The sequence below is a fragment of the Mustela erminea genome, chromosome 11 (genome assembly GCF_009829155.1).
Source record: "Mustela erminea isolate mMusErm1 chromosome 11, mMusErm1.Pri, whole genome shotgun sequence".
In the NCBI taxonomy this organism is placed as follows: domain Eukaryota; kingdom Metazoa; phylum Chordata; class Mammalia; order Carnivora; family Mustelidae; genus Mustela; species Mustela erminea.
Genome location: NC_045624.1, coordinates 79,043,538 through 79,063,892, shown reverse-complemented (window position 1 = coordinate 79,063,892; position 20,355 = coordinate 79,043,538). Strand labels below are relative to the sequence as shown.

General features: G+C 37.2%; 1 protein-coding gene across 1 annotated transcript in view; it reads right to left on the bottom strand.

Moving 5' to 3' along the window:
• The window catches only part of SEMA3E (semaphorin 3E), a 253,189-nt gene extending 233,265 nt beyond the window's left edge, over positions 1-19,924 (bottom strand). Inside the window, exon 1 of the mRNA XM_032306024.1 lies at positions 19,140-19,924. Coding sequence (XP_032161915.1) covers positions 19,140-19,254 — 115 coding nt within the window. The 5' untranslated portion in view covers positions 19,255-19,924. The remainder of the gene's footprint in view (positions 1-19,139) is intronic.
• Positions 19,925-20,355: the final 431 nt, after the last annotated feature.

Below are 20,355 nucleotides of genomic sequence, written 5' to 3'. Positions count from 1 at the left end.
ACTATATATCTCCATCATTGTTTTTCCCACTAGAGGAGAGGGGTTTGCACACAGACACCCACACCTTCCCACCAGAAGGCAGATTATAGCAACTATAAAGCAATTTTACTATCTTAAGTGAACTGCACAACACTAGAGAGGATGGTCTTAAATGGAAGTAGCCTGAATGAGCTCTTTGAGATATAATAAAGAACGTGTTTTCAGTCGGCTTTCTAAACACTGAGTTTCTCTCAATACTGGGAGCTGTTGTGGAATCTCTCTCCTGAAAGCTTTATTTATTAAATGGAATTTTTTCATCAGGAAAGGTTTTAAACAATCCTGCCTCAAGGTAGTGAAATGGATTAAGTTGATTAAGAAAAGAAAAGAAAACCACGTCTTCAGTAAGTACCTGTGCTGTGGCAGGTTCAGTCTCTGCCCTTGAACAGATTAATCCATGAACTAGATACCTTTGGGGTTCCTTCCACATCTATGCTTTTCTTTTTTCAATAATTATGTTCAGTTGGGGGTAAATTCAGCTGTGAATTGTGTGTGAGTCTATTTTCTTAATCTTTTGACAAGTGGCGTATACAGACTGTAAACAAAGAAAAAAAGCATTTTGAACAATGGCATTTTGATAAACAAAATAGAAATACCTGGATTATTACAAAACTTGATCTAAGTAGCTAGGGCAATTAGCACTCATGTTAGGACCTTTTAAACATAAGAAAAAAAACTCTCTTTTTTGCATTTCCTACTTCTGGCACAAGTACATTCTAGAGCAAATAGAAATACCACATTATCTCATGTTAGAGATAACTAGCTCTGAGATGGGACATTTTGCCAGAATAGGAAAAGGAATTACACTTGAATTTTTCTGTTTACAAAAATCACAATATGCTACACTTGAACACCTTCTAAGAAAAAGGATATACCTAGCAAACGGTCGCCAGTATACATACTCAGTATTACTACCTGCTCTATTTCCAAAGTTCAGCTTTCTCCTAAAAATTCCCTACAATTTCCTTACCAGTCTTGACTTTTTGCATCAGTCTGCCATGTCTTCATCTTTGTTCTCCCTTTACTGAAGTCCTACCCATCCTTCAAGTCCCAGATGAGATCCCACATCTGCCAAGAAACATTCTTCAAAGATTCCAATTCATACTCTATCTCCATTTTAAATAACTAAAATTCTAAAACATATGTTAAGAATTATTGTTTTAAATAAAAAATACAAAGTATAAAACAAATCTTAGCATAATTTTAAGTATTTTTGTGGTCAACAAATTCCTTTTCAGCATTAACTTTTATTTTTACTGTTTTATGTCCCTACATGATCTTCATTTTGTAGCCGTATTTAGATATAATTTCTCCTTTGAGAATGATCAATTTCCATTTCATATATAAGGGCTAATAAATGCCCTAAGGAGGTTAACTATAAAGGAATGAAACTAACCCCACCAAATATTTTTCCATAACTGTGTCACAGAGTATAAAGAGCTTCTACTTCCTTTACTAGAATTTATAATTTGGCTACATTGGTAACTAAGTGATTTTATGAAAGAGGAAATTGTAAATCACTATTTGATGGGCTTTTTAAAAGGCTGTTTCATATACTAGATGTTACCAAAGATGCTGATCTGGAATTTGTACAAAGTAAGAGTAGTACTTAAAAAGTATTCTTTCAGACACTAAAAAAAAGTTATATCAACCTAACAATGATTAAGCTTTTGGGGTAACTTATTTATGAGTAGTTTTGGAATTATCTGTGAACAGGCTATTTATGGCTCTCTTAGAGAAAGATTCTTTTGTGCCAATGAAGTATAGCTTTTCCCACATTTCTTGTATAGAATGAACACCCAGAAAAGGCCAGTTGGCCATAGCACAACACATTCATCCATTTATTTATTGAGTTCTTACTCTCTGCTAGGTACTGAGATACATACTTGTGATATGGTAATGAATAAAATACTGTCTCTATTCCCAACAAGTTAATCCTAGTGAACGTAACACATAAATCGACAATTGAAATACAATGTAACTGCTGTGAAGGTTAATGGAAGACTGGCAAAGGCATACCGTGTCTAAATCAAGTCCTAAAAAATGAGCAGACATTAAGAGTAACCAGAAGAGGAAGGGAGGATGGAGACAAAAGAAAAGAAAAAAAAAAAAGCCATCCTAGGAAGCAAAGGCAAAGCACAAAAGCTTGGAGGCAAGAAAAGGCTTGACAGATGTCCAGAATGTCATGGAGTTCAGAATCACTGGAGACTGGAACTCAAAATAAGATACATAACAAGAAAGAAGGGTAAAAGTAAACGGGGCTCTGATCATGAGAAGCCAAGTGTACCAAGCCAAGAAGTAGGCATTTTCTCTAAAAAGCCATGCGTATTCTTCCATTAAAGATTTATTTTGGGGAATGAAATGAGTAAGATTTGCATTTTTAATGATCACTTTGTAGTATGATGAGTAAATTGGACTGACAGTAAGATGTTAGTCAGGAGGCTATTGTAATAAAGCAGATGGACCATAACTACATTAGTGAGACCAGAAAGCTATAAATTGATTTAAGAAACAATGGATATGTAGTGTTCTTCGGACTTGATGACCACCTGATTCAATATTATTTTTAGAGTCATTTTTCCTCTACATTCAAAATTCCAAAAAAGTGTAAGTAGCTCATAAACTAGTATACAGGAAAAAAGCACTTGATGAAGTTAATCCTATAACAAGAACAGAACAGACACTACAAATAAGTTTGATTAAAAAAACAGATTTTTTAAAAATTTAATTTTAATGATACATATTTTTAACATACAAAGTTCTCAGTGAATTATTTTTCTAGAGCTTACTATCTGACTTACAAGGAGTTAATGAAAAAAATTATTCTGAAAAATCATATGCTTTTTTTTTTTTTAAAGATTTCAGTACTTTCTACAAATACCCAGAGAGACTGGCAAATCTACAAAATGACAGCAAATTAAAGTTACAAAATTAAGCAATCACAGCTATGGTGGTATTTTAATTCTGCCATTCTGTTGTGGTGACCATTCCAGATTCTTTTTAAATAAAAATTGTTAAGACATTTAAAAAGTCTTCTGTTTATTTGAGCTGTGAAGAAAGGTTATGTTTTATTTCTTCATATTAAAGAATTTCAAACTAACCTTTAATTTACTGTAATTATATAAATTATCTTAGGAATGTTTATGAAGAAAATCAGCAATGACATTTATTGGTCTACATCTTTCCCGAAAGCCAAAAGCATATATTTTATATATGTTAATTTAAAAATTGTCTTAAATGTGCGTTAAACTTCTTCCAACTACTGACATTCTAGAGAAAGCTCATGCAATGTGTATTTTAAATTAAAAAAAAAACTTTAAAGGAATTTCTAAAATAAACATAAGTTTTACCATTTCTAACTTGCTAGTTTCTAAAGATAATAAATGTGAAAACTGATGTTAAGAAAAATTAAACACAATAGCAAAAAACAGTTTTTAAATTTTGGACTGTCTCACTCTGGAGCTCATGTCCTTTTCCAGGACACCAAATGCTGTTATTATACTTATGATTCAGGTCCTACATTAGAGAGAGCAAGAGAGGGTTTTCCTTCACTTCAACAAATAAACCACACATGTGAAATAAAGGAACATGCTGCCTTAGAGTCTATGTGAAAAATCTGACAGCAATGCAATCTCAACATAAACCAATAGGTTGGCATATTTGCCAAATGAGCTGCTGTAAACTCAGGTGGCTTTAATAAAAGTCACTTTTCAATATTTTTTTTAAAAAAGTCACTTTTATTTATTTTTAAATAAAAGTCACTAGTTGACAGCACCACTATTCTGAGGACAAGGCAGGCATCTCTTGAGTATTGATTGCGGTGCTCCATGGCGGGGCGGGGGGGGGGGGGGGGGGCGCGGCAGTGACAAAGAGGAGCATGATGGGCACCCTGGCGGCATGGTCAGGATGGTCAGGATAACCACGGCAGGAGAAATGTTTACGCCCCGCCACAAAAGGGCATGATGACTCTCTTAAGCGTGTGGACCTCTGCCTCTAATACCTTGTGGTATTAGAGAAAAGAACTACAACTAAAAATCAGAAGATAGAGTCAGTCAGATTCGGGATCAGGTATGCAATACCTCCTGAGAACGTTAAAAAATGTAACGGACTTGGTAGTGCCTGGCCAGCTCAGCCCGTTGAGCTTGCGACTCTTGATCTCTTGAGTTCAAGCCCCAAGCTGGATGCTGAGATTTCTTAAAATTAAAACAAAAAAAAATTTTTTTTATTTTAAAGCTTTTATTTAGTTATTTGACAGACAGAGATCACAAGTATGCAGAGAGACAGACAGAGAAAGAGGAGGAAGCAGGCTCCATGCTGAGCAGAGAGCCCGATGCAGGGCTCAATCCCAGGACTCTGGGATCATGACCTGAGACGAAGGCAGAGGCTTTAACCCACTGAGCCAGCCAGGAGCCCCTAAAACAAAAATTTTAAAAATGGAATGGACTTCCTTATCTGGTACTGAATGCCCTTTTCATGACGGTGTACAAATCCAAAGTGATAAACATGTCTGACTACCTGTCTGGCATGCATGTGATTAAATCACTAAAATTCCTACCTTCGAGAAAATTCACTGATTTGGGTAAAATTCCACAAGCTTTTCTAAACTTCAGTCCTTTTCTAACTGCTGATTTTTATTTTGGTTGTAATAAGATAAATGAAATCCTCTGTGAGGGGTGCCTGGGTGACTCAGTCAGTTGAGCATCTGACTCTTGGTTTCTGCTCAGGTCACAATCTCAGGGTCCTGAGATCCTGTCCTGCATCAGGCTCTGCACTTAAGATTCTGAGTCTGCTTAAGATTTTCCCCTTCTAGGGTGCCTGGGTGGCTTAGTCAGTTGGGCATCTGCCTTCCTCTCTGGTCATGATCCCGGAATTCTGGGATCGAGTCCCCCATCGGCTTCCAGCTCGTCGGGGAGTAAGCGCCCTCTGACCTTCTCTCTTCTCATGCTCTCTCTCTCTCACTCCTTCTCTCAAATAAATAAATAAATAATAAAAAGATTCTCTCCTTCTGCTCCCCCCTCCATTATTTCATGCATAGGCATGCACTTTTCAAATAAATAAATAAATCTTTAAAAAAAAAAATCCTACATGTGCAACATCGGTCTTAACTACACAAGCGTACTCACTGGTTTTCCATATTCCAGCAGTTATTTCCTCATCTCTCCTTCTCTTCCTCCTTTCTCCTTGTCACCCACTCTCCATTTTCCCTCCTCTCCCTTGCTCCACTCCCACTCTCCAGTGCTCTCCATTGCTCCTTCCCTCCCCCTCTCTCCTTTCGACCTTCGACCTTCCGTCTATCCAACACTTACTGAGCATTTACTATGCATCAGGCACTCTTCTAAAAGAATTCAAATGTTCCTTCATTGAATCCATATCACAATCAATGGCAGAGGGGCAATTTTTTTCCATCTTATTTGAGTCAGACAGAGGGTAAGTACAGTGTCCAGTATCACATAAATAAATTTGTTTCTGCAATGTTTGTTGTCCACTTTTTCTAAGTGGAAAAAGTAAGTGTGCAAAATGATCTAATCTGTCTTGAGCAGCCCGGTGTAAAAGTCACAGCCAGGGGGCGCCTGGAGGGTTCAGTTAAGTAAGCATCTGCCTTTGGCTCAGGTCTTGATCCCAGGACCCTGGGATGGAGCCCCACATCGGGTTCCCTGCTAAGAGGGAGGCCTGCATCTCCCTCTCCCACTCCCCCCTACTTGAGTACCCCCTCTCACTGTCACTCTCTACGTCAAATAAATAAATAAATAAATAAAATCTTCAAAAAAAAAAAAAGTCAGAGCCAGATAAAGACAGCATTTCGGAAACAATATCATTTACCTATTTTTTTTTAAAGTTCAGCAGAAGGAAAGATTATACAAATTAAATGAAATAATAAAGTTAGGAATGGACCCACCCAAAATTATTTAGATGCCAAAGTAAGCCAATCCCAGCTGTTATGCTTCGCTCTGGCTGCCGTCCTCAGCAAGAGCAGCATGGGGGAGTGTGGGCAACCGGCTGCAGGAGCAGCTGGGCCTATTTGTTAAGAGGAAAAAAATAGTCAATGAAGACAAAGGGAAACTGCGTTGGGAGCAGCGTGAATGGAAACTTGGGAGCCTGGCTAGGGAACCCGAGAAGGGAAGTGCACCCAAGCTGGAGGTAACACAATTGCAGTATTCCACAAACTTCCGCAGGGGCAGCACTCCCTACAGCAGGGCCTTTGCAGGCAAGTTTTATTCCAAGACAGCAAAACTTAGTAGTGATCAGTTGCATGTACATTTCCTCATATTACCAGTATTTTGGACATTCAAAACTAAAGTAATATCAAGATCTGTGCTCACAATGCAGTGGGTATATATTAGCAGACTAATGGGACAAATGGCATTCTAATCTGAACAATTATATTCGTATTATTATATATTCGCTCATATAGGCATGTAAATCCCTAGTAAACATAATTATATATTTCAAAGTGTAACTGCATTCCCCTAAAATCCTGTATTCTATGTATTTTGCATTCCTGAGAACAATATTATAAAAGGCATCTAACGTGTTCCTACTGCCTTATATGCACGTAGACTTTACCACTGTTTGTAATTTTCTAACCTTTTATTTTTATTTTTGCCTAATTTTATTGATTTTAAGCTTTAGAGACTTCTCTTTTTTGTTCTCCAGATATGGAAAATTCTTCTACAATCTTAAAATACATCAGACTTCAGTTTGGGCATTCATATTTTGGAGCAAGTAAAAAACATTTGGCAAAAAAATCTGTCAAAAGCAGTGCTCAATACGTAACTTTTATCTTATTTCTGAGAAATATAATGACAAAGATATAATTACATTCTTTTAATTATAAGTGTAATTGACTTAACTGTATATTATTCTTCTTACTGTGGTAATCTAAATATTACAAGGGGATTTTGCATTAGGGAATTATTAGAAAATCAAAACATATTAATGCGTTGAAGTTCAAACATATTAACTTCTCATAATTACAAAAGGATAGTAATTGATATTTTTTGATGGCTCATAATATCCTGTAGTATTTCATAGTCCGAGCTTCTCTCTTCTCTTTCTTCATTCTGGACAATTAAAAGGAAATATTTTGTATCTCCTTATTAATAAGAAGGTATAGTTATATGGCTAACTGAGTACATCAATTAAAATGATAACATTTGACTTTGAAAAAAGATTTTTTTTCTGTTAATTTAAATTTTAAACATGGGTGGTATGGCTATTCTAAGAATACAGCATATGGTTAACTCAAATTTAAGCAGACCCTTAAACTGTCAGCAAGCTCAGTATTCCAGTACCAGTTCTAAGCAATTATAAAGTATCTATTATATTATCATTCATCTGACCAGAAATATGTATAACATTCATGCATCATGATAATGTCAAACTTGAAATTTCTTTCCTTTTTCTTCTTCTCATAAGGAAAAATAAGCTCTATCACTTTCATGAATAATGACAGAGCTATTTCAAAAGAAATCATTTTATTTCCATTACTTTCCACATTTTCTTCTAAACATATAGTATTCTGACCTTACTCAAAATAACCAAAATGACCCTATTTCCTATGTTTTATTTTGACAACTTTAGTTTCTAAAAATAAAATAATCAGGTGCTTCCTGTTCCCATATTTATTTACTCCTTTTAGGAGAAAGGGACAGTGACAAATGTGTGCTTTCTCCTGAGTTAACTTCACTTTTCACCATTCCATTTCTGTCCATCAATTTCTTCTTTCATATTAGGTTATTATATTTGAGTAATTAGTATGGTACTAAAAAAAAAAAAAAAAACCTGAAGGATACAACTATTTCAAAATACACTGCCAATTTTTGTTAGATAAAATCTTAAGATACATTCTTTATTGTTTCTTTCTCAATTAACTTGAGTTGGGAAATAAATTGAAAATACCTTGCATAAACTAACTTTAATTACAAAACTTAATATACCTTGTTTATTCTTCTCACTATATTATTGCCCACAGCCATGCTTTTAAAATAATAAATCCACAAAACAAAGGCAACATAGTCAAACTATTCATAAGCCAACCTTTGCACAGGGATAAAATGATAAAAACAAAACATATATTCTTGCTTTTGTTCATTTCGAATATTCTCCAGAAACGAAGGTGTTGAGTAAGTTATTACTCTTTTAAGGTCTGGCTTTTGTTTTTGGCTTTGTTTCTGATTTCATTCGTTACCTCTTTCTCTCTCTTCATAGTTCATCACTCTAGAAATGAATGCAAGGCTACAGTGGACGCTGGAGATCATGACTGAAGCAAATGGGAAGAAAAGATGCTGGAAATGTGACATTGATCACGTAATGGCCCAGATGAATTCAAACCACTCTCTGCCAAAGGCCTAAACTGTGCCTTCCAATAATATACAGATATTTCCTGAATAATTTTAAAGCAGTTCTGGATTTCTCTTCAAAACTTTCATAATAGAAGACCTGAAGCCAAAGTAGGGCCTAACATTTTGGAGCAAGAGCAGAGGAGAAGTATTCTCATCCATTTTCCTGAGTTCTGAATGCTCCCCCAGCAAGCCCTACCACACCTCATTTTGTGCCACCTATATTAGGAAACTAAATAGATGTGGCATGCTAAAAAAGAAGTCAGATTGGTGACATTAATGTGAATAAATGTAACAATTACATTCTATATATTAAATGCAATTGTCGAAATAAATTTATTGAGTAGCCAAAGTGGATTAGATTCTAAGGATTCAAACAATAAAATGATAAATTTGTCTTCCAAAATTTCAAAATTTACCTTTGTTTACATTAGTCATATTATTCGTGCAAAAAAAAAAAGTGGAAAATTGCTTAAAGTCATATAGAAATGGGGACAATTTAATTGAGCACGAACACAAAACATTTGTGATACTATTGTATGTGGAAACTATGAACACAGTAGAACTCAGTAACCTAGATATTCAAGGGTAACTGTACTTCTAGGAGGACACAGCACATCATAGGCAGTGGGATGGTGGCGCGAAGGTGGCAAGATAGGACTACACACAGATGACTTGCTCCTCCCTTCTTACCCTATTCATCTCCAAGACTGTGTTCTGGTTCTTCTTCCCAACCCCATTCTTCCATACGTTGTCTTTGTTAACTTTGCAAATAGAAAAAAAATCCTGCTCCATCATGAGTTGTCTCTTCTTAAAACTAGGCTTTAAGTTTCTCAGAAATAGTGTTTGAGTAGAGATGCTCTGTGTGTGTGTGTGTTTTATTAAACTTCTTATTTTAGAATAGTTTTAGATTTACAGAAATGTTGTAAAGATAGTACAGATAGTTACCATATATCTATACTCAATTTCCCCTATGAACAGCTTACATTAATATGGGTATACTTGTCACAATTAATAAACCAATACTGTCCCATTATTACTAACTAAAACTCAGACTTTATTCAGATTTCCTTGTGTTTTTAACTATTACAGTCCCAGGGTCCCATCCAGAAAATGCATCACATTTACAAAACTGTGTTTTTTATTTTCTTAGACCCCTAGTGTGATAGTCAATATCTAAAGCTTGGAAGAAGCGCAACAGAATAATCATGGAATAAGTGAATGACTGAATAAATATTTCTTAACCCACTGAGCCACCCAGGCGCCCAATATTTCTTAAAAAGGTATAGAAGCTTCTGAATCCCTGAAGGGAACGATCAGGATGCATAACCAAAAGAAAAATGAAGTGGACCTAATTTCATGAGTCCCAGAAAACATTCCCCTGAGAGTTGAAGGAGTTCTAGAATCTTACAAAATGCTTTTCCATAATTCGTCAATATTTGATGTTTTCTTATCTGAACTCAATGATACCATTCATAATTTATATCATCGATGATCATTCACAACAGATACAATGTACATACTAAATTACCTATATATATCATCTAGTAAAAAAAAAAAAAAGTGGGTAGAGAATGGTATATTAGATATTATGAATGTAAGTATATTTATGAAGACCAAGGGAGTGATTTGGAAAACTGAATAAATGACACCCTTAACCCAGGTGATGGACCTAAAAGGAGGAAAAAAATGAAAACGGTAACTTGAAAGTGAGGGTCCCCTGAAGCATCATCATCCCACTTAGCTCAGCGAGTCTCTCCTGCTCTGGCGGAGCGTACACTGAGTCACCTGCAGGGCTAGTTAAAACACAGCTTCCGAAAGCTCCAGGATTACTGCTGCAGAAGCTCCCCAGGGATGCTGATGTTGCTAGTCTCTAACACTCTGCATGGCACCCCAGTGCATATCCCCTCTGGGACCCTAGTTCGGAAAGGGAACCAAAGAAAATCCCCAGTAACTTCATCTCCTTTGCAATGAAATTCAACTAAGCCTTCTGTCAGGTGAATTTTTTAGAAGTGGCTCTACCTCTCAAAAAAATTAGGTAAGGTTTTATCATTTTGTCATTTTGGCTGTAACACAGAAGCCAACAATAGCAATAAAAAGTTTTGTTTGGTTTTTATACACTAGATACTAAACACCCAGCTTTTAATTACTGGCTTTAGGAATGATCTGAGTAAGTCGTTTTATTCTATTCACAAGTGTAGATAAAATAAATAAAATAATAAAATAAAAATACCCCTTGCCCTCAAAAATCTTAAAATGTTTATAGACAATCACATAAACTAGGGAACACTGTAAGTCATTACAACACAATATCCACTTCCGTGATACATTTAAGTTTTTTACAAAAATCATGAGATTGACTGTGTTCATTAGCCCCTTACACTTGTGAAGAAAAGCCCCTTTACACTTGTGCTAAATTCAATGATTTAGCAAGAATAATACAGCATCGAATAGGATATACGCACTGTAGATTCAAACCCAGGATTTTAAAATTCGAGTCCATACTTATTCTTGCCACTAGAACATACTGTTTCCTAATAACAATTTTGAAACGTCTTTTGGAGAAATTATACACACTGGGAGGTCTCATAAGGGAAGGAACAGAGTCCTACAATTCTAGAATTGGAAAGGATCTGAGAAACCCCACGGTCCATAATAAACTCTTGGACTCGGGGTTAGGAAAAAAGCAATCAGGAGACATGAATAGCTATAAGCAATGCTGTCAGTACATTCCTCTTTGGCTTAGTTCCCCAGTGCATCTTGAGCTTTGAATTTAAAGCCCTCCTCATTTCCCATCATTTCCTGGGAGGGAATTGGCCAGAAAGGAAAAGGTCAGTGTCCCTAGCTGACCTCTATTTCCCCTTCCTTTATCCCCATTCTCTTTGCTGCTGTTCCTTTCTGGTTCTGGAGTTAGTCTAGCTATCTCACATCACCACTAAGATTTAGCCACTGGGATGCTGCTCTTCTTTCTACCCTGTGAATCAAAACCTCTTTTTTATTCTGGTTTCAATGAATTAAAATTTAAAACTCGGAAAAAATAAACCAAAATGGACTAGAAAGAGACAGACTTACACAGAATATGCTAACTTAAAATTAACCCAAATTGAGACAGAGAGGGGGGGGGGCAGAAATATCCACTCCTGTTGGGTACCCTAATTCCTTCCCAGTCCATTTCCTACAGTCATAAGAGTCACAAGGATCCCACTAGAAGCACAGGCTAAACAAAGAGGACAAGTTGTCCAGGTGACTATTAAGCAAATACCAAAGGATTTGCCACATTAGCATATTTCATTATTTCCTAAGTCATGAATTTCAACAAAGTTTGAATGCTAAAGAAGTGTAATTAAACTTTGATTTTTAACTCAAAGGTCCTGTCTATTCACTGAATTAGACCACAAAAACGAAACGAATACTGAAGATAAGCTGAGAGCCAGGAAACATACACCATTCGCTACAAATATGTTTCATTCCACTTCTGGCCTAAGGTGGGGAAGAAATAAAAATACCTTCCTGGAAAAAAAGCAGAAGAGGACAAAACGAAGGATGGTGCTGGTGACAGCAACACAGCGTGGTAATCAAAGAATGAAGTGATAAGAGAAAAAAATGGGAGGGGTGTGGTAATCACCCAGGAAATACAAATGCAGCAGAAGGTACGAAGGAGAACAAGAACATTGATTATAAATGTGTGAATATGGCTAACAGGTCTGGAGGATGTCCAGCTCTGGCCGCCCCACTACCATGCAGCCCTGAGAGGAATGGAGGGGAACAGGGAGAGAAGGCCCTGGCCCCTCTGCCTCTCTCCTCATGCATGTCTTACCAAAGGAGCCATAAATAGTTCTTCAGGATTCCTTAGTTTCCTTGGTACTCCTCACCCCATCCCCCATCACACTGTCCTTTCCAAAGCAGGGCTCTAAATCACTTTGGTTCATGTATATAGCCACTCATTGAGCATTATGGAACACCTACTAAGAGGGGGGGAACTGCGGCCCACACCGGCTATCCTACCTGTTTGTCCAGGGGAAGGTGGAACGGAAAGCTTTCTTTTGCTTTCAAAGCAAGCAGTACATGCTAGATTGATAGCTGCTTCTAAGATACTGTTTTGTTTAACTTTTGACAGTGTGGTCTGGTTTTAGTAATAATAGTTCTATGTGCTTTACAAAGCTGGGTCTACAATAACCTTTGTGAGTAACTTTGGTTTATTTTGTGGCTTTGGTCTGCTATCTCCCAGGTGCCATCAGACGAAGTTCCAACTTTCCTCTTATCTTTAAGTTTCAACTTTCCAATTAAGGAAAATTTAATTCCTTCACTTCCAAAAATAATAATAATAATAATAATAATAATTATTCCACAGTGACTTGCAAACATGAGAGACCCCAATATTCCTTGTTCCTTCTAGTCACCTACTACAGTAAGTGCCAGATTTCATGAAAGAAAATCTTTGCAAGTAAAAAACCATACTGATTAAGGATCCTCCCTTATTTTCAGTTCTAAGTTAATGATTAAATCATGATGGCTTTTAGAATTAAAAAAAGGGAACCAGGGGAGACTAGTTCTCTCTGAGCTTCTGATTCATTGAATAACCTCTGAAAAGCTTCCCACGCTCAAATATTTGCCAAATAATTTGCATTGTCTTGTGTAATTCTTTCAGTTTACTGCAAGTTACATATCACACCATTTTATACACGAGAACATTCATAATCAGAAAAGATAAGGACCTTAGGATCATATAGCCAGAAGCAAGATTCACATTCAGTATGTCTCATCCAAAGTCTAGAGTCTTTAGGCCCATGAAAATAGAATGTAAGAGTGTTCTGTAATTCCTGGGTCTACGCTATTCTTCTATGTGTACTGTGCCAAAGCCTTAAGCTAAGTCATTGAACAGAGAGCAATAATGGCTGAGAGTTTATTACCAAGAATGGGAGTGGAAATACATTTCTAAGCCCCAGAAATCGGGAAGTCATGGATTTCTCTTTCCCTTTTCCACACTCGTAGAGGCAAGATTACCAGAGCAAGAGGGCCATATAGTGGGAATACCCTGAACCAGCCATTAGTACTAATGGAGGCTGAACACTTCTTGAGTTACCAGCTGCCTTAGCCATCCTATGAAGTCAAATCATCAATTCCAAAGACATCTCTGTTCTTGAAATCAGCACATTCTTCAGAGACTATAATACTGGGTTCAACTGTGGCATTCACACATGCTTTTCATTCGGAGTCCAGAAAATCCAGCCTATGTAATATTCAATCTTGTCACTGTCATCTTTATCATGAGTACAAAAAATAATGCTTGCCTAAGTCCAAGAAATAACTAGTGACATTGACAGTGTCTCTTATGCTTCAAATGTTATTTAAAACCATCCTGAGAAAAAATCATTATTAAAATAACCATCATCCTTTGTAGAATTTATATAATATTCCAAGGTGTCAGATGTTGTGCTAAAAGACTATAACCAGCATTTAGCCCTGCATCTTGAAACTAAGAAAATAAATTTAAATCTTCACTCCATTCTAGAAAATGTTTTAATGGTATGATTTCACTTTTGTTTGGTTTTCAATTCTCTAAGACTGACCTTACAAGACTACTTTAACACTGCGGTGGCTATGGATAAAGGGGCATGCATGCGTGCAAAGTGCCATTTCTGGATTCCTGCAGACGAAATTCCTCTACTAAACCACAGAAGAGTTCTATGCACAAAGATAAAGGAGCAAATCCTTGCACACTCTCCCACTAAGAACTCCCAATGATGATTCCAGTAGATATCTTTGAAGAAATAACACTGACTTCACAGACTGCTAACAGTAATGTCTACCACCAATGACCAATTTGACGTTTGGTTCTTTATTATGAGGCCTTAGAACTGAGGCCACCAAGTTGATCTCATCCCAGAGAGACCCCCCTCTATGAAATCACCTCAGGCTACATGACAAATCTAACACAGACGGCAAAGTAATGATAGGGCAACAAACGTTTGAAAGAATACTCCACTGTGACAACATGACTACTGTATATATTTAATAGTCAAGAACAAGTATTGGTTCTGTATTATGGACAGGACACTCTCTTCATAAAAACTTGTAAGAAATGGTTTTATGCAACTAAATTATTCTTCAGTCTGAAATTGGCCCAGTTCATTTTAAATTCCATTTACTGTTTTTGCTAGCTCTGACCACCCCTCCCCCATCGCTATATAAAGGACAAAGGTTTTCACACTGTAATACCCAAACTCCAGATAAAGACTAAATAATGCATATTCACTCGGGGAGTCACTACTGATAATACCTAGTTAGTCGCTGAGCTATGAGCTCCATTAGGAAAAACTAGCTTAGTCACTGCCTCTCTTTTATTTGCTCTGGATATGAAATGAATACCACAGTTTCCAGGATGATCAATCACTTAAAACTTTCCACTTTTATTGTGCTCTCCTAGAATTCTACCTCAATTTTCTTTCATAAAAACTGGAAAAAAAATTGAAGGTTGGGTATAAAATGAAAATGTAAATTAATTGATACATTGCACATACTATTAAAGCAAAACTACTGGCCATGAATCTTAGAAAAATACACTGATGATTCAATCATCTTCTAAATTATTACATCCAGAAGCCAAAGGTATGGAAGATGGGATTTTGAGTGAATACCACCTATCAGAATAAACCATACATTTTGTGCTAATTAAGACCATTCTTCTGTCTTCTCTATTAACATTATCCCAGCATTTATTGATATCCAAACTCATGCCATTCCTAAAGACTTTTCTCTTTAGGACACATTTCCTTCTAAACTTCTCAACTTATATCAGTCTTCAGGAAATATTAACAAAATAATTTTTGGTTATAAAGTATTTTCACAGTTTTGCCATTTCATTTGATACTCTCAAAAAGCACCATTATTATCCCTATTTTCAAATTAAGGAAACTGAGTCACAATTACTATTAGTATAAGTGGAAGGACTAGAGTTGAAGTGGAGACCTCAGACTGTAAATCCTGAACTCTCTGAACTAAGACAAATCTGTTCTTAATTGGTTATAACTAAATATAGACTAATTAATACCCTATATCCCAATTTTATATGTATATATACAATGCTCGAATCTACATTCATAATGTCAACATATTTTAGGAAAGATCTTCTGCCATATTTATGCCTTTACTTCGCTATCTCTTCACCAAACATCCCCTGATTACACAGCTACTCTCCCTGGTTTCTGTAATTGTCATTCTTTTTTTTTTTTTTTTTTTAGATTTTTCATTTTTTATTTGACAGAGAGAGATCACAAGTAGGCAGAGAGGCAGGCAGAGAGAAAGAGGGGGAAGCAGGCTCCCCGCTGAGCAGAGAGCCCGATGCAGGGCTCGATCCCAGGAATCCCAGGACCCTGAGATCATGACCTGAGCAGAAGGCAGAGGCCTTAACCCACTGAGCCACCCCGGCACCCCCTGTGATTGTCATTCTTTATTGGGTCTTTGATTACCTACCCTATCCGCCAAACTCCCTTGATTGAATTTCTGGGGTTCTCCATGGACATTGGGATTTCTTCTTTGACATGGTGCTTTGCTCATTTGTTTTTTCTTCTCTGAGCTCCATTATCAAGAGGGTTATTTTTGCCTTCCCTGTAACCTCATTAATGCAGGATGATAATAGATAAGGAGAGAACAGACATCAATAGAGAGAAGTGGCTGAATCTAGCAGGGCTCTACTCCCGTTCCTCTCTTTCTCCTTCACTTCTGTCATGAAGATCTCAGCTATTTTTTAAGGAAATCCTTGGATAGAACATTATAAATCTGAATTAATCACATCAATATCATCCTCTTTAGGTTACTGGCTATAAAGTTGGCTATAATTCTTAACTATCCATAAACCCTTAAGTATCTTTCTGGTACCACTAATGTCAACTGAAATCTTGACTGAAAAGTCTTACAAAGCAGGATACCACCTTGCTAAGTTTTTATTTGTTCACCCAATTTATCTTAGACCTACAAAATACATTAAAAGATACGTTCTTTGCCTCAACAAGAGTAAATGTCTCATAGCTTTATCCACTAGGCTTGCTCTCAGCATATTTGCTTAACATTGGAGTGCAGTGGATATTCAGTAAGATGAGGGAGGGATTCCGTCTTATCCCACTGCAGGTGGAGGGTAGTGGGAAATACGCAAGAGGATGCTCTATATCTGATACCAACTTCCTACCTTGTCTTCCCACCTTCTCTGCCTTTTTTTTCCCTTTTAGCTCTAATGGCCTCCCCTCCTCTTAAGCTCTGTTTTTAGAACATGCCACTTCCATAAAAAGAGAAGGATGGAAGAGAGAGGAAAGGGCATGCCATGGGTATTTTCACATAATTTAGCTCAAACTTTGTGTATGACACTGAAACTTTTGCCTCCCTTTTGGGAAGAGACACTAGGCTTATGGTCTCAAGTGCCAGCCTGATAATGGAGGAGACCACCTCCAGGGAGCCCTGCTGGATTTATATCCTAAGGGTTAGGCAGCAGTTCAGAGGTGTTACATTATTTATATCCAGTGCTCCTTATTTTGAAGGATCACGTACTCATGTATAATATCAATCAACTAACTGACCCATTACCAAAATGTGACCAGATAGTAAGAGATTATACTCTGAAATACCACCCTCATAGTTTTTGGATACCCCCTAAAAGGTCCACTGAATTCCAAAGGGTAAAGAGTAAGTGGGGGCAGCTTACAGTGGACTGATGGGGCTGCACACTTCTGCTCTGCCAGTCCTCTGCTTTCACCGAGGCACCTGCGGTAGGCGCTTGCTGCCTCAGGTTACATCTCTCGTGTGATCTTTCAGCTGATTTTGCTAGCTAGCTAAACTGCACAAGTGAGAACATTCTATTTTCAGGTAACTATACACTGTCTTTGTATAAAAGCACAACAGTGAGCATTTCAGCCAGTGCCGTTAAATGAAAAGGTTAAGAAAAACCAAAGGGAAATTTGGTGGTAGCTTCCAGTCCAGTGTACACACAGAGAATAGCAGTTCTATTCCCACATCAAAGAACACAACCCATAAAATCAATGACAGAGAGATGGAATGAAAAAAACAAGAAGGATGTAATGGAGATAAGTCTGATCACAGTGTTATGCATAGCATTTAGATGCATTAGAGAATTTTGGTATGCTCTGACCATACCACAAGCTAATGAAATACTGAAAGAAGGTATCTCTGAAAATACCCTAATACTGAACTACTGAGAACAAGTACCCTAATAATGAGGTAAAAAAGGCTAATGTGATGTGTAGCAGAACGGTAACTCGCCAAAACTTGCAGCTTATCTGCTTGTCTGCCTAAGAAAAACAATCCATTTATTATGTTCTTCTTCTGAAATCCTTCTTTGTCCATAATTCATCACACCAAATTTTGATATATTTGATCAAACTTCTTAGAAATATGCATTTTGATACGTACCATGGTACTCCTTCCCAATTCAAATAATCAGTGTCAATGCTAGGTACTCTATTTCAAATTCTTACAAATTTAGTGTCAATGTGTCTCTTAAACTTATGTTATCTACTGGAGAGTGCTATAGGAAAACAATATAAATAAAAAAAATTTCATAGATTGTTAATTATTCTAAAAATAATAAATTTCTATGGTCAATATCAACTGATGATTGTCCAATAAAACAAAAAAAAAGGTCAATCACGTCATATGCGATTGAGGCTTCCTGTTTTGTTTCTCCCTCTGGTAAAGATTACACCTACGCTTCAAAACTACAGGTTTCTGTTCATTCTACAATAGGGACAATATTAAAGCTCACACAAGTGAAAAATGGTTCTTATGGAATTCTTGTTATGCAACTGTTATCTGTCTCAATGGTTAGTAATAATAAATACTTCTTTCTGAAAATGTATTCCAAATTACTTTTAGGTCAGCAGTCACCTTCTCTCTACATGCAGGTTTTGTTTGTTTATAGGAAGAATCACCAAGCCTATTCACAACTGGCTTTTACTGGTCCTGATGCAAAAGCTATCTTTTGATAATTTATTTATGAGCAAATGCTGCTTTCCAAGACATAGCTGCAGAATAAAATATTTAAGCACTGACAGACAGAAATTCAGTGAAGCAACATGAATTTACATTAAAAGACTAGATGCTAGTGAATAGTATCTTAATACTTTAATCAATATAATTCAGTTTACAAGGATTGCTAATAAACTCTGAAAATATTTTTGCTGGACATAAAAGAAATTCTAATAACTCAACTAAAAAGCTAATTTATATCACTCATTAGTCATTCTAATTACATGATGATGACTCTGTTATCCTGGGTAAGAAATCATTTTGTTTCTTTTCCCCGCCCCTCATCCCCATTATGGACAACACAGAACCATAATCAACTCCACTTCTGTTTCTAAAGCCCTTCTCCCACATCCTTGCTTCCCCAAATGCATAATCGGTATTTAAATACCTAACTGCTAACTTGGGGGATTCAGCCCCTCAAGGCAATTTACAACCTGCGTCCTGCCCTCTTCTGCTGTGTCTGCTAGAGAATGAACTTCTCATTAATACAACGTAATATTTACAAGACAAAAATAACATCTCTAAGTTGGCATGCGGTTTTGCACTATTCTCAGGTGTGGTTAAGTACTGACATGCTAATTAGAGGTACTTAGAATCTTAGGTCAGTTTTGCAATCATTTTTTTCAGCTGCATTTTCAGGGTCTGTGAAGAACAGAGATCTGTGTTAAAGGACTTTAATTTCTACCTCTCTCTTTTTTGTTAACGAAAGGATCTAAAGAGGTGACCTACCTTTATGTGACAGACGTAAGCGGGGGTGAGGGCTATCAGCCGTGTGTCCTCCTATCCAGAGCTCCTGTAAGTAACCCCACAGGAGCCAGGTGACAAGGTTCGCAGCTGATGCCATGCTGCCGTGCTCGGTGCTCCCCGGGCTCGCCGGGCGCCCCTCCGATCCTCACTTTCAGGTGGGTCTGAGTTTTACTTAGGACTCCCCTCCAGGGGCAGCGCGTGAGAGGCTTTGTCAGAAATCGAACGCGTTGTCATCAGAAAGCACAGTCCCAAAGTGCCACTTGTCAGGCTGTATTCGGAATATGTAAAACCTTTCTTCCCTGAAGACAGTTGTTTATAAGCCAGGAGCAAGAGGACATTCCAAGGAGTGAGCCTTCAGAGCCATGTCCTGTCCAGAGCTCTCTTCAGCAACTATGCGGACAGACTCAGGAGGAAATTGTATTTCTTTTTCTTTTTTTTTTTTTTTTAAGTCACTTCGGCAAGCGCTTCATTCAGAAAAGGAAAAAAAAAAAAAAAAAAAAAAAAAAAAAAAAACCAGAAACAATCCCAGAGCACACGCACTGCCTTCCCCGTGGAGCTCCTTTCTCTTCTGACTCTCCGGTCAGTCTTTGCACTGACTTGCCAAACAGCTAGTTTTAATTCACCTTTCACCTTGCTAATTAAAAACAAGAAGTGCCATTCCCTCCAGGAGTTGCAGGATCCACCCAGCAGGGATGCCGTTCTGTCAGCGAGCTGTGTTTACAGGGAAAGTTCAGGCAGGGTTGAGCTGTTTCTAGGAAGTGTTTCTGGTCCACGTGCCCTGCTCCCACCCGCCCTCCCAGTATTACTGGCCCCACGTCACTCAGCGCAGGAGACAAGTCCATGCTTTGATGGGGAGGGCGGATCAGGAGGGAGAAGGATCTATATAATACGCTGATTACTGAGGTTTATACAACAGAAGAGGATGGAGCTTCAGGAAGGGGCTTTTAAATGCTCACTCACCAAGATTAACCCTTGAATGAATGCAAATTCATGTTAAATAATCTATTTGCCACCATCCAGCTCCCACAGTGGGGTTTTTTTGTTATTTGTTTCCACTGAAATTGTATTTTTTTTCACATTTATGTTTTTTTTTTAATTGATTACATCTTAGAAATGTTATTTTCAACTCTCGGATGGAACGTATGTTTCAAGAGCCTGATTTAAAAAAAAAAGTCACCTGTGACTGTTTCATAAATGT